Raw genomic sequence first — 12,025 nt, 5'->3', positions numbered from 1 at the left:
CAGACTACCCTTCACCTAAGATAATGCAATGTCTTTACTGTTCAAACCACTGTTAATTGGGCTTTCTCTTACCTGCAGCCTAAAGCATCCTAACTGTTATAGTCCGAATAATGTCCCTTCAGAATTCCTATGTTGATGCCCTTACCCTAGTCCCTCAAAATGGGACTGTATTTTGATATATGGTCTTTAAAAAGGTGATTCAACAGCTATGAGGCTTTTAGGGTGGGCCCTAATGCAATCTGACTGGTGTCCTTATAAGAAGAGGAGATTTGGGTACACAGACACCAGGGGCATATGTACAAAAGAAACTGAGAGAATTTGTTGCCAGCAGCTCTGAACTACAGGTAATAGTAAAGCAAGTTCTTCAGGGTGAAGGACAAAAAAAAATACCTGATGGAAGCTTGGGTCTACACTAAAGAATGCAGACCTTCAAACAAGTGGATAAATACGAAATATGAAAAAAACTTTGTCATGTTTCCATTTCTTTAAAAGATCATTTCAGTTAAAACTATTAACCATCATTTCTGAGGATATATATATATGTGGAAGTAAATCATATGACAGTTACATAAAGGGTATTATTTGTGACTCCCTTTACAAAAGTGATTGTTATAGACAGAATTCTACCCCCTCCCCTCAAATTCATATCTTGAAGCCCTAACCCTCAATGTGACTGGAGATAGGGCCTTTGAAGAGGAAACCAAGGTTCAATAAGGTCATAAGGGTGGGGCCCTAATCCAATAAGACTGCTGTCCTTCTGAAAAGAGAAGAGAGAGTCAGCAGAAGCGAGTGCACAGAGAAAAGACCATGTGAGGACACCAGGAAAATGTGTTCATTTGCAAACTTCTGAGAGAGGCCTCAGGAGAAGCCACACCTGCTGACACCTTGACCTTGGCCTTCCAGCCTCCAGAGCTGTGAGGAACTAATTTCTACGATTTAAGTCACCCAGTCTGTGGTATTTTGTTACGGCAGCCCCAGCAAATTGTTATGGTGAAAAAGTATTCCATTTGTTATCATGAATGTACAAATATTAGGGAAGCCATAAAAGGGAAGGGAACTTACAAAAGAGTGACAGATGAGTAAAATGTGGGGTGGAGGTGCTTGTAGTCCAGGTATGCACCAGGAAGACTGTGGTGATTAATCCTCTGCCCCGTGGTCCCTCTCCACGTCACTGCCCCACCTCCTCTATCAGCCCCTTTCCCCATCTGTGAGGCTGGAAGGTGCCTGGTGTGCTGGACTCTGGGGCAGCAAACCTGGAGGGTGGCTGGCTGGAGAGGAAGGCTGAGGCATGCCTCAAATCAGTCCACGTTCATACTTGTTGATCCCTGGTCAAATATTTAAACCTAGAGGGAAAATATAGTGGTTCGACTGCAGTCAGTGGCAAGCAGCAACAGTAGCGGACCGTTACTATTCATAGTTTTCCTGGCCCCTATTACAATGATAAACTGCAAACTGACCAGAATTCAGAAATAGGAAAGAAACTCTCGAGTTGTGGCACAACTCAAAATGCAAAAAAAAGCCAAAGAAGGAAGAGGAGGAGGAGAAAGAAGAGGAAGTGGATGGGGGCGGAGGAAGTTACAGCCAGAAGGCATCAAAGAAAAAAAATTCTGTTCTCCATTTTCCCACTGCCCACCATTACAAGGGGAGAGGGGCACTCAGAACAGGACAGATTCCTGGAGGTGCCAGGACTCAGGACAGGGGAGTAGACCCGGGCAAGGGAAAATGGACCACTTGGCAACCCAAGGGTCTTGGGCCTGGGGCTCCTCCCAACATGTGCCACTCCTGGAAGAAGGACTCACATCCCTTGTTAGTGATCTACAAAGTGACACGAGGTGTCATGAAGGCACACTCAAGGGTGAGGTCAGCACTGCCAGGGTCTGGAAATCCAGTCTGTCAACGAATGAACACTGAGCTGACTCCCCAGCGTCTCTACTTCATGGCTTTCAATTCCTGGATTTATTTATGCAATGCCACTATTGGTTTTGGTCGTTTTTTGTTCTGGTTGCAGGTTAACATTTTTTTAACCCAGTGAGGACCGGATCTACTTGAAAAACCACTTTGTTATTTCTTAGGATGGGTACACAGGTGTTCATTTTTTGCATGTTCACTTTTATCTTCTTTAACTTTAAAGCCACTCTATACTTCCAAGAGATTTGCTCTTTCCACTACCAAAAACCAAAACCAAACCAAAAAAACAAACAAACAAACAAACCACTCAACAACAACAACAAAAACCCTATAGATATCTGCTGCCTCAATAATCTTACAGAACAAGACCTTAAAACTGGTCTCGCAGGCTAGGGGTTTTCAGTTTGCCATGCATCAGTCACGGGGGTGGGGCTTTTAGAAATGCAGCTCCCAGACCCGGCCTTTGTGATGCTGGAGTAGGTGGAGCCCAGGATTCTGCACCATTTGTGTGAGGATTCCCAGGTGATGCTAACTTGCAGTCACATAGGGAGCTACGGCCCCAGATGAGCCCTAAAATACAGCAGCACGCTGGACACGTTCAAAGTTCCATTTAGCAGATTACTTCTGTGGCTGCCCAGATAATCATACTCTAAAACCAGCCCACCTGGGGACCCAGGGCTGGGACACCCTGCTTCCTCAAGAAGTTCCTTATCCACACAGAGTCTCTCACCTCAGCAGCCGTTCCTTCCAGAACTCTCAGTGGTTCCAGGCCACAGAGGCAAAGGAGCAAAACAGCTGAGCATGTAGAACACAGAGGCCATCGCCGGGCGCTCGGAGACGGCTGAGCTCATCAGGTACACTCTGTGAGTCACTGGGGACCTGCCTCTGCTCCAAGGCGGGAGGAATTCCATCATGAAGTCTAGACTGCTCTGCCCTTCGAGGGCGGTGATAGTATTGAATCAAACACCAGCCATTTCCTGGAAAACTACCTCATCTTTTTAAAGATAGAAGAAAGGGGGTGGGGAGGAGTTATTTCCTGATCACAGAGGGGTGGAATCAGGTATTGAATTTATTTCTAAAAGGTCTGAGTCATCAAAGATTGTTTTGAACTTTGCAATCTTTTGCCAACATGGTGCCTGCAGTTTTTCTTAGAAGCCAGTGGCATTTCTGCAGAATTCCCTCTTGTTGCATCTACATGTGTGTGAGAGCCTGAACACAGCTCAGGAGCCCGATACGGGAAAGGTACTTAGGGCTCTGCAAGCACACACCACAACCTCTCGCACTTTGGTGGACAGTCATAATATAAGGAACTCATTTTTTGAAATAAATAAAGTAATAGTCGGGAGTGGAGAAGGCTTGAACTGAACGAACTGGGTTTGAAGCAAGAAGAGTCAGGCTTAGAGAAGGTACTGGCTGGGTGGGCTGTTTCTTCCTTTCAAAGTGTCCTGTGTGGCCTGGAGAGGGCTGTGTCCCCAGAAGAGCTTGCCCCAGTGGACAACCCTGAAGATGGAGCCCCTGCCCTCTGCCTCCCGGAACTCTCACAACTTCCCCTGAGGACATGCCAGCCCCAGTCCCTTTGCAACACCAAGGGCAGCTGAGACATATGCTCCTGTCTGGCTTGGACAACCTGGTTTCATCCACGACCTGTTTTAAACAAGGGCCTCCCTAGATGAAAGGCCAACCTACAGCTCGCAGTTGAACTGTAACAGGTCTTTTCAAAGCTTCCCTTCTGCACAGGGAGACTGAACGCACTGGCTCTTTCTGTTCAGACACATAAAACCCAGGTGCCCTGCTCTGGTTCATTTCTCTCTGTGGCAGCAGCAAGATTTCCCTATTTAATCACGTGACCCTGCAGCTGCGAATCACTGAAATGGTGCTATATTCACCCCGTTCCTCTGGGCTTCTCTGGCATCATTAGAGGCAAAAAAGAAAGTTCGTGCTAAAAGCACGTGTGGTACAAGTTACCTCTCTCCCTTTCTACTCCACAACAGCCCAGTACAAATGCCATCCTCCTGAAACGAGATCGATTTGGCCAATCCAACAAAGTCTACTGCTCACTTCTGCACAGTGGACAAGAGAAGAGGAACAGCCTGGTTTAATCCATTCAACAGTCCTATGATATAAATACTAGCCCCCCTTTTTAGGTAAAGAAATAGGCTCAGAGAGCTTAAGTAGATTGTCCAAAGTCACACAGCCCACGGTGGTTGAGATATGAACAGCTGATTTCAGCAGAGTCATGTGAACCGACGATTTCTTGAGTAAACTAAAACTCTTCTTTATTCGCAATGTTTAAGGAAACTACGACAAGTGGAATTTTGAACTTAATTCCACTCTCTGTTACTAAAGAAACATACCCCAATTTGTTTATAAGTCGGCTTGGGTTGCTCCAGTGAAGGTCCATTCCTGTGACCTCTCACCCTTTTTTTTTTCTTTTTGGTAGGGAAGATTGCTGCATGCCTAGTTAGCTCCCAGTCACCTCAAGTGAAGTATCATCATGTTGATCTATAACCCCTCTCATTCTACATAAAAAAGCACAACCCTAAGAAAACAAACATGTTGACACCCATCCAGCTTTGCAACTGGCTCTGAATCTTTGCTGCCTTGGTTGTGAACCATAAATATTTGCTTCTTGAGAAAAAGCAACTGGTCTCTAAAAAGGTGGGTGTATGTTATTTGAATATTCCAGAGCCTGTGACATTTTCAACAAGTTTCTCAGGTAACTTCTAGGCTCGATGTGAAAGGCCAGGAAAACAAAATCCTATGGAATCGGGTGTATTGCAGTTAGACCACGGGTTCTTAGAAACTGACATTAGAAGAAAGGTGTTTCTTACTATTGAAAAATAAAAATATTTTGAAAATAGTTCTTCCACCAACCTAAGGAAGTGTCTTTACTTTCCTTTGGAAAACTCAGAAGAACTATGAAGCCATCTTGGCCACTGTCAACTCACTTTCAGGGACCTGTTCTTACCAATAAACATGTTTGTGCAAGTCACCAGTCCTCTTGGATCCCAGGCCTTCGTGCGAACATAAGAGGGTTGCACAGGGCCACACACGCAGTAAGAGCTCAATAAATGCCTGCTTCATGAATGAATGGTGCCCCTGCAAACTGGACTGAGGGGCTGTGCTCCAAACCTGTATACCTTATATAACAGCCAACGTTGCAGTCTAAGACTTATGGGTCAGACGGTTTCTAAGGTACTGCTTGTCCTCACATTCTAGAATTATCTAACCCCTACTTGTAGTTCATTTCCTTCTCTTTAGGCCAAAATGTAGAATGCAAACTGATGTTCACTGGATCCTATCTGAGCTCGTTTACATTGTGCAACAAGGTTCACTGATTTTTTTTTTTAACCCTCAACAAATCACCCATTTTTAGCTACTGGGAAACCCCACTGGTGGACAAAAGTGTAGAAACTGCAGTTGGCTTAGACCCCAGGGCCAAAGTCATCAAAACCAGAGACTGGAGAGCAGGAAGTAAACTGTTACAGGGAAACATGAAGGTTGGGGTGTTAAAAGCTCCTTTTTGGTGTTGGCTGAGTTCTTACTGTGTGCATTTGGTATTAAATGCAGGATGTGGGCAGTATGAGGAGAGGAGAGGTGATAAAAGTTAATCTGGCACCACATGGTGCCTTCCCTTAACTTCTGTGTCAGAGCTGATTCTCTGTGAATGCCAAATTGAAGCAAACTGTCCCCTTTTGATCCAGGTTGGCCCCTGTGCATGTCCCTGTTGTCCAAGTCATTATCCAAGCAGATAAGGATTAATTGGATTAATTAACGCTGAGGCTTTTCTAGTGCCTGACACCATGGTGGCCTCAGCTTCAAGGATCAGCTATTTGAAGTTCCTCAAGCTACAAACCACCTAGAAACCAGCCCAGCTACCCCTACCTCAGCATTTCCTAATGAGTACTGTTTCTATGCAATCATTTCTCTTCACACACCCTTTCCTCGAATTTCAACAGAATGAAGAATTGCAGAGAACAGACCTCATAAAACCCTCTGTTACTGGCCCTGGCAGTGTGCACGTTCACCCTCTGTTTCTGTCATTCCTTTGGGATCCCAGAACAGCCTGTCCTCGCAATATTCACTACACAGATGAAGACTATTTCTAGCAATACTGTCAGAAACAGAAAATTAAGAGACAACAAAGATAAGCAGATTTTCCAGCTCACACCACCCCTGTCTCATTAAACTTAAACACATTAGAACACAAGGCACAATAAAGTCACCCTTAAAGAAAAAAATTTAAAGGACCATCTGTGCAGGATCACTGCACTTTGTGGAGAAACTTCTTATAATCAATAATTTATTAATGATTCTTAAGTTAGCAGATAATCTTGACAGACATAAGGGCCCATAAGGCCTACATTAAGGCAAATAGCTAAGACTGTGCATTCAATATCTAAAGTAGTCATATTTTACAGGGAGGCAGATGGTAGTCCACTTCCCTAAAACTTTATTTACTCAAATTACCCGTAAAAACTCAAAAGGTGAGCAAGGGATGGGGAGGCAAGTAATGTGTACACAGGGGAACAGGCATCCCCCCTTAGCCCCAAAACTACAAAAAAGCCAATTATGTTACCAGCTAGAATATTAATAATAATTTGCTGACTTAACTCTCCATGACAGATCTAATTAGAAGGTGGCAATCAATGTTTCCAGGTGTTTAATTAAGTGTGATAATTATTTCATTCCTTAAAGAGAGATGTAGTCATATTTCAAAGCATAATGTTTCCTTAGTTAAAACACTGTGGAAACACTTTTGTGTAACACAGGATTCAAACCAGGATAAAAATATCTGCTGTGATAAGCAGCACTTAACATGAATTTATCAGCTCTAACTTTCATACGCCAGGGCACAAAGGCAACTTAAAGGCTCTGATTATTTCCTTTAGCCACATAGTTCTGTTTCCCTTACACTTCAATGAATCATTTCTACTCCACATGCCATTCCCCTACCAGCATCTCTAAAATGAATTCTTATCAAGAAAGTGTGGGGCATCTTATGGGTATTTCGACTTTCACAGCAAGAACACAGCAAGAATCAACTGAGATACAGAAGAATTCAGAGACTGCTATAATTGTGTGGGACTTCAGCAACCAGGGAATCATTTTATAGATGGATTAAAGTACGGCTATCAATTGAATCTGTTTTTAGCACAGAAATAGACCCAATATTGAGATAGTATTGGCTTCTCAATAAAAACAGTTTATGGAAGGATGGAATTATCAGTCTTAACGCAAGCATTTTGTTGTTTACACACTGAGTTCTCAACTACTGTCTCCGTCCTCCCATGGTTCCCTTGGGGTACTGCTCTTCCTCCCTAGTACTGTGTTTTGGGAAACCAGGTGGCCTTATAAATATCGTGTCACTGAATCAATAAACATCTTTCAGGCGCCCAAGCCCAGTTGGTCAGCCCGGTCTTGAACGTGCCTATCAGCCGCCCTGGGTCCGAGGGCGCTCATGAAATGTTTTTGCATCAGGTGCTGAGGACTTGAGGGTCACACACGCGCGCATAAGGACACGGCGGCGGGCGGGGGGGACGGGGACACACACACACACACACAATTTTCTTCCTCAAAGGAAGTCTCCACAGAATGATCTCAAGGCAAAACTCTAGCCCCTGCCCGTTTTACAATGCAGGGTTGGATTACAATCTCAGGCCAGCATCTCGGTCTGCAATCTGGGGCATTCTGATAACCCGGGCAGTCCTTTCCACAGCAGGAGCTGGTACCAAGAGGGCGTGACACAAAGCGGGGGCCGCGACTGCAGAAGAAATGAAGGAATAGCGACGGGGCTTAGGGCAGGAGGTGGAAGTTAGGGGGTCAACCAGAGTCCGTAAAGGCTCCTAACTCGAGGTCTCAGATTGTCGCTGCGACGCAGGAACTGAGTAAAAACTCCGGGGAGTTTCCGGAGCTGTGCGCGCCTGCACACGCACACACACACTCGTTCACACCCACTCACACTCACTCCAGAAACTCTCGGTGAGAGGAAAGCGCGCCCCCGGGAGCAGCCCGCAGCCCAGCGGCCCGGGAAGCCCCGAGAGGGTGTGTGCGGGACCGGCGCGCCCGGGAGGCACTTACTCTGAAGAGGGGGCGCGGCGGCGCCGGGACGCTGAGAGGCGAGCTGGGCGGTCTGACGGCGCGGAGCTCCCTGGCCGCTTGAACGCTCGCGGGCTCCCGCTGACTGATCAGCAGAGCGCGGGCCACAGACGGCGGGAGAAAAGAAGTCAGGGGCGGGGCAAAAGAAGACAGGGGCGGGGCTAGGGACTGGAGGCGGGGCGTGAGGGGAGGAGGAGCCGGGCGGTAGTGGGCGGGGCGTGAAGGGGAGGAGGGGCGGCGGGGCTAGGAGGAGGGTCTAGGGGGCCAGGGCGGAGCGAGGAGGAGAAGCCTAGCAGCTGGGACCATCCGCGGCCCGGGAGTGACCAGTGCTCGGGAGAAAGCGGAAAGGGGCTGGGCGGCAGCCCGGGAGCTGAACTCAAGCTGCAAGGCAAGACCTTTGGGCGCCAAGAGCCTGGGAAGACGTTACCTTTGGGGTCTCTCAGTTTCTTCAGTTGTGAAAATGAGATACCAACCTCGTAGTATGTTTAGACGGTTAAATGAGCTCATGCACGTTTGCCCCGTGCCCGGTGCACGTAACAAGTACGCATGAATGTTATCATCTGTTGCCATTGTTATGGTTATCATCATCACATCATCATCATCATCACCATCATATCCGTATAAGGCCCGTAAATGTCGCCTGCTCTTAACTTTTTTGTTTTGTTTTGTTTTCAGCCTCTACTGGCCTCAAGTCTACCCGGCGATGTCTGACGCGCTCCTGATTCCCAATTTTCATTCGCGGGGATGCAGGGCTTTCTCGCAGAGTTAAATGCTCATTGGCTTCTGAGAAGCCAGGTCTGAGCCATCCCTTCAGATTTCAGGGACTGACCCTGCCCATACAGCGGAAGGCTGGCTTTTCATCGGAATGCGGCTGAATCTTGGCCTTCCTTCTGGTGGTGAGGAGCCCTGGCCCGGGGTAGCCATTCTCAAGGGCGAAGGAGCTGGACCTTTGACAGAGTATGTTCATATAGTAGGTTCATCCTCCATTGTGAACCTACCATATTGCTGGCTCTGTGCAGACGGCTGGGAATATTAATACATTAGCAAAGCTTAATGTGTCACGGTCACTGTATAATCCTCACAACAACCTATAAATGTAGATCTTATAGCTACCTTAGTTTTACGAAGGGAAAGGGAGGCATAGGGAAATAAAATAGCCTGCCCAAAGTTACAAACTTAGGAAGTGGCAGAGTCTTGTTGGAAGACCGGGAAGTTAACACTTGATAGGTGAAATAGACAAATATCACAACACATTTGGGTTTAATGCTCCAAATAGGAATATACAGAAGGTTTAGATGTTTGGGACACTGTCCTGTAGTTGTAGCTATAGAGAGGGGAGGGTTAGGAAGGTCTTTCTGAAGGATGTGATGTCTGAACGCAATTTGGAAGAAAGAATGGGAGCTTCACAAGCAGCTACAGGTGGAGAAAGGACACAGAAAACATTTTTCAAGCATTAAGGTTTGGGGAGGAAGTGGAGATTGTGATAAAGCCAAAACAATAGAAAAGAACCAAACCTAAGTGTTTTCTAACTATAGGAGCTAAAGAACATTAACTTGACCCTTGGTGAGTAGAAAGGCAGAAGGATTTGAACCGTGGAAGACATGTCAAATACTGTTGTAGAAAGGTTAATCTGAACACAGCATAGAGAATACCAGAGCCAGGAAATTTACTTATGGATTTAGTGATATATGACAGGTTGGGATACAGTGGTAGCCAGAATAATAACTCCAGGAAAGATGTCCACTCTCACATCCCCAGAATCTGTGAATATGTTACCTGACATGGCAAAAAGGGATTTGGCAGATGTGATTAAGATTAAAGACAATGAGATGGGGAGATTATCCTGGATTATTCCCGTGGAACTGATCTAATCATGATTCCCATAAAGTGGAAGAACAGTGAGTCAGAGATTCATAGTATGAGAAGGACTTGACCTGGGTCAGGAGCCAAGGAATGTGGGTGGCCTTTAAAAGCTTGGAATAGACTTCAGCCAACAAAAAAGGAATGTGAATCTCAGTTTTACAACTACAAGGAAATGGATCTTTCCTAAGAGCCTCCAGAAAGGAACTCAGCTCTACTGACATCTTGATTTTTTTCTTCTTGAGACCCATACTGGACTTCTGACATGTAGAACTGTGAAATGGTAAATGTGTGTTGTTTTAAACCCCTAAATTGTTGTTAATTTGTTGTGGCAATAATAGGAAATAATTACAGACGCTGAATGCCTAAACTAAGTGGATGGAAAGAAGATGGATTCAGGACTTACACAGACCCTGGAGATTGATTGAATGTGGGGGCTAAGGGAAGGAGAATCATCCAGGTTGACTGGTTTGGCAGGTTCAGTCTTTGGTGGTGCCATCCAGTGGAGGGAGGGACAAAGGCAGGTCCTTCCTTTCTAAATACTTTGAGTTTGCAGGGATGGAACTAAATTAGAATTAAAAAGGTTTGTACACTCCCAGGCTTCCCCTACCCCTCAAAATCATTAGAAATGATCCCTGAATGCCCATGAGCAGTAGTATCTGTCATCAGCAACTGAGAGTCTTAGCTCTGTGTAAGCTGGATGACTTTGGACAAAGCACAGAGCCCTAATGAGACTTGGCTTCTTCTACTGTCTGAGATAGAAGGAGGAGCCCCATCTCTGTGACTGCTGGGAGAGTCAGCCAGGATGTCATGATGTCTGTAAACTTAACCCCAGTAATTTTTACCATTGCTTCATCAGCCTCCTTGTCTCAAGCTGCACTCTGGAGTACAATCCCCAGAGCTGCTTCTACCTTCAAAGATAAAGATTTTATAATCTTTATCTTCATCATTCCATACCCCTACTACAGCCTCTCATCCTTGGTCCTCACACTCTTCCTTTACCTCATGTAGACTTGCATTTCTCCTACTTGGCTTCCTTTTCTATCCAGCCCAACCCCAAGAACCAACACTTTGGTCACTCAGTGTTAGTGCCTCCTATTGCTTTACTCCATCATTCTTTTCCTTGTACTTACCTGGCAAATCTTTCTAGCCATCCACATTATTCATATGGGCTACTTAAGAAGAACCAAAAAGTGTGAAACCCGATGCTCTGCATAGTCATGATTTCTGATCTCAGCTAAATCCTCATGCAACCTGGATTTCCTCTTGCATCATGGATGGAAAGGGAAAGGGGGTTCAATCTTTATCCCTTTCCTTGAGACATCTTTTGCACCCCATCCCTCCTGCTCTTGAAATACAATCTTACCTCCTATTTCAGAGAACATATATAGATCATCAGTAGAGAAATTCCTTGACTTCCTGCCCAAGCTGCCAAAAATGCCATTTGCATCCATACTCACCTTTACTTCCTTTGCTTTTATCCCAGTGGATCAGAACAAACCTATTTACCAGTTCTCTGAGTCCCCCAGGAGCCCTCCCATCTAATTACAGAGGCTGCATCCCATTAAATAGTTCCTCTCTTTTATCCTCAACCTCTCAATTTCTATACTTTCCCCACAGAACATTAAAAAACGCTAAAATGTTAAAATAAAATAAAATCTAAAAATCTCCATGGGTCCTACCACTTTCTCTCACCACAACCCACTTTACTGCCATCTAGACCTGAGTGACCACAGGAGCTGATAGTAGAAACAATGCAGAGTGACCAATGCCTCAGTGCTTACTCTAGGAGGCCTGGGAAGGGGCCTCTACAATCCCAGGCAACTTGCATCGCTGTCATCAAAGAACAACCAATCTTTCTTCTCTTTGATAAAGACATAGGACTCCACCTTATTTCATAGTGTGATAATATTTAGGAATTAACAGATAATTAACTCTCCTATCTTACTTGGGCCAAAAGATACTTGGATCAGCTCATTTTCAAACTAGAACCTGCATATTTCCAATTTGGGTTTGTAAAAAACATACCAGAATCTCAGAAGCTCCTAATAACTAGTCCATTATTCAGTGGCTAATTTTATTTTTAAATAATTGCACCTATATCTGGATTAATGAACCTTCTCAGACAAACCTCCCACAAAGAAAATCCCAAACCCAA

The 12,025-nt window shown here is 45.3% G+C and overlaps 1 protein-coding gene across 2 annotated transcripts in view; it reads right to left on the bottom strand.

Moving 5' to 3' along the window:
* TNFAIP8 (TNF alpha induced protein 8) overlaps positions 1-8,129 on the bottom strand; it is a 119,924-nt gene extending 111,795 nt beyond the window's left edge. The window contains exon 1 of one of the 2 annotated variants that reach the window (XM_031448877.2): positions 7,990-8,129. In XM_031448877.2, coding sequence (XP_031304737.1) covers position 7,990 — 1 coding nt within the window. In that variant the 5' untranslated portion in view covers positions 7,991-8,129. The remainder of the gene's footprint in view (positions 1-7,989) is intronic. The other variant, XM_064483408.1, reaches the window with a different exon arrangement.
* Between the last annotated feature and the right edge of the window lie 3,896 nt (positions 8,130-12,025).

The sequence above is a fragment of the Camelus dromedarius genome, chromosome 3 (assembly GCF_036321535.1).
Source record: "Camelus dromedarius isolate mCamDro1 chromosome 3, mCamDro1.pat, whole genome shotgun sequence".
NCBI lineage: Eukaryota > Metazoa > Chordata > Mammalia > Artiodactyla > Camelidae > Camelus > Camelus dromedarius.
Note: the sequence above shows the minus strand (reverse complement) of the source record. Positions and strands in the feature narration are given on the sequence as shown.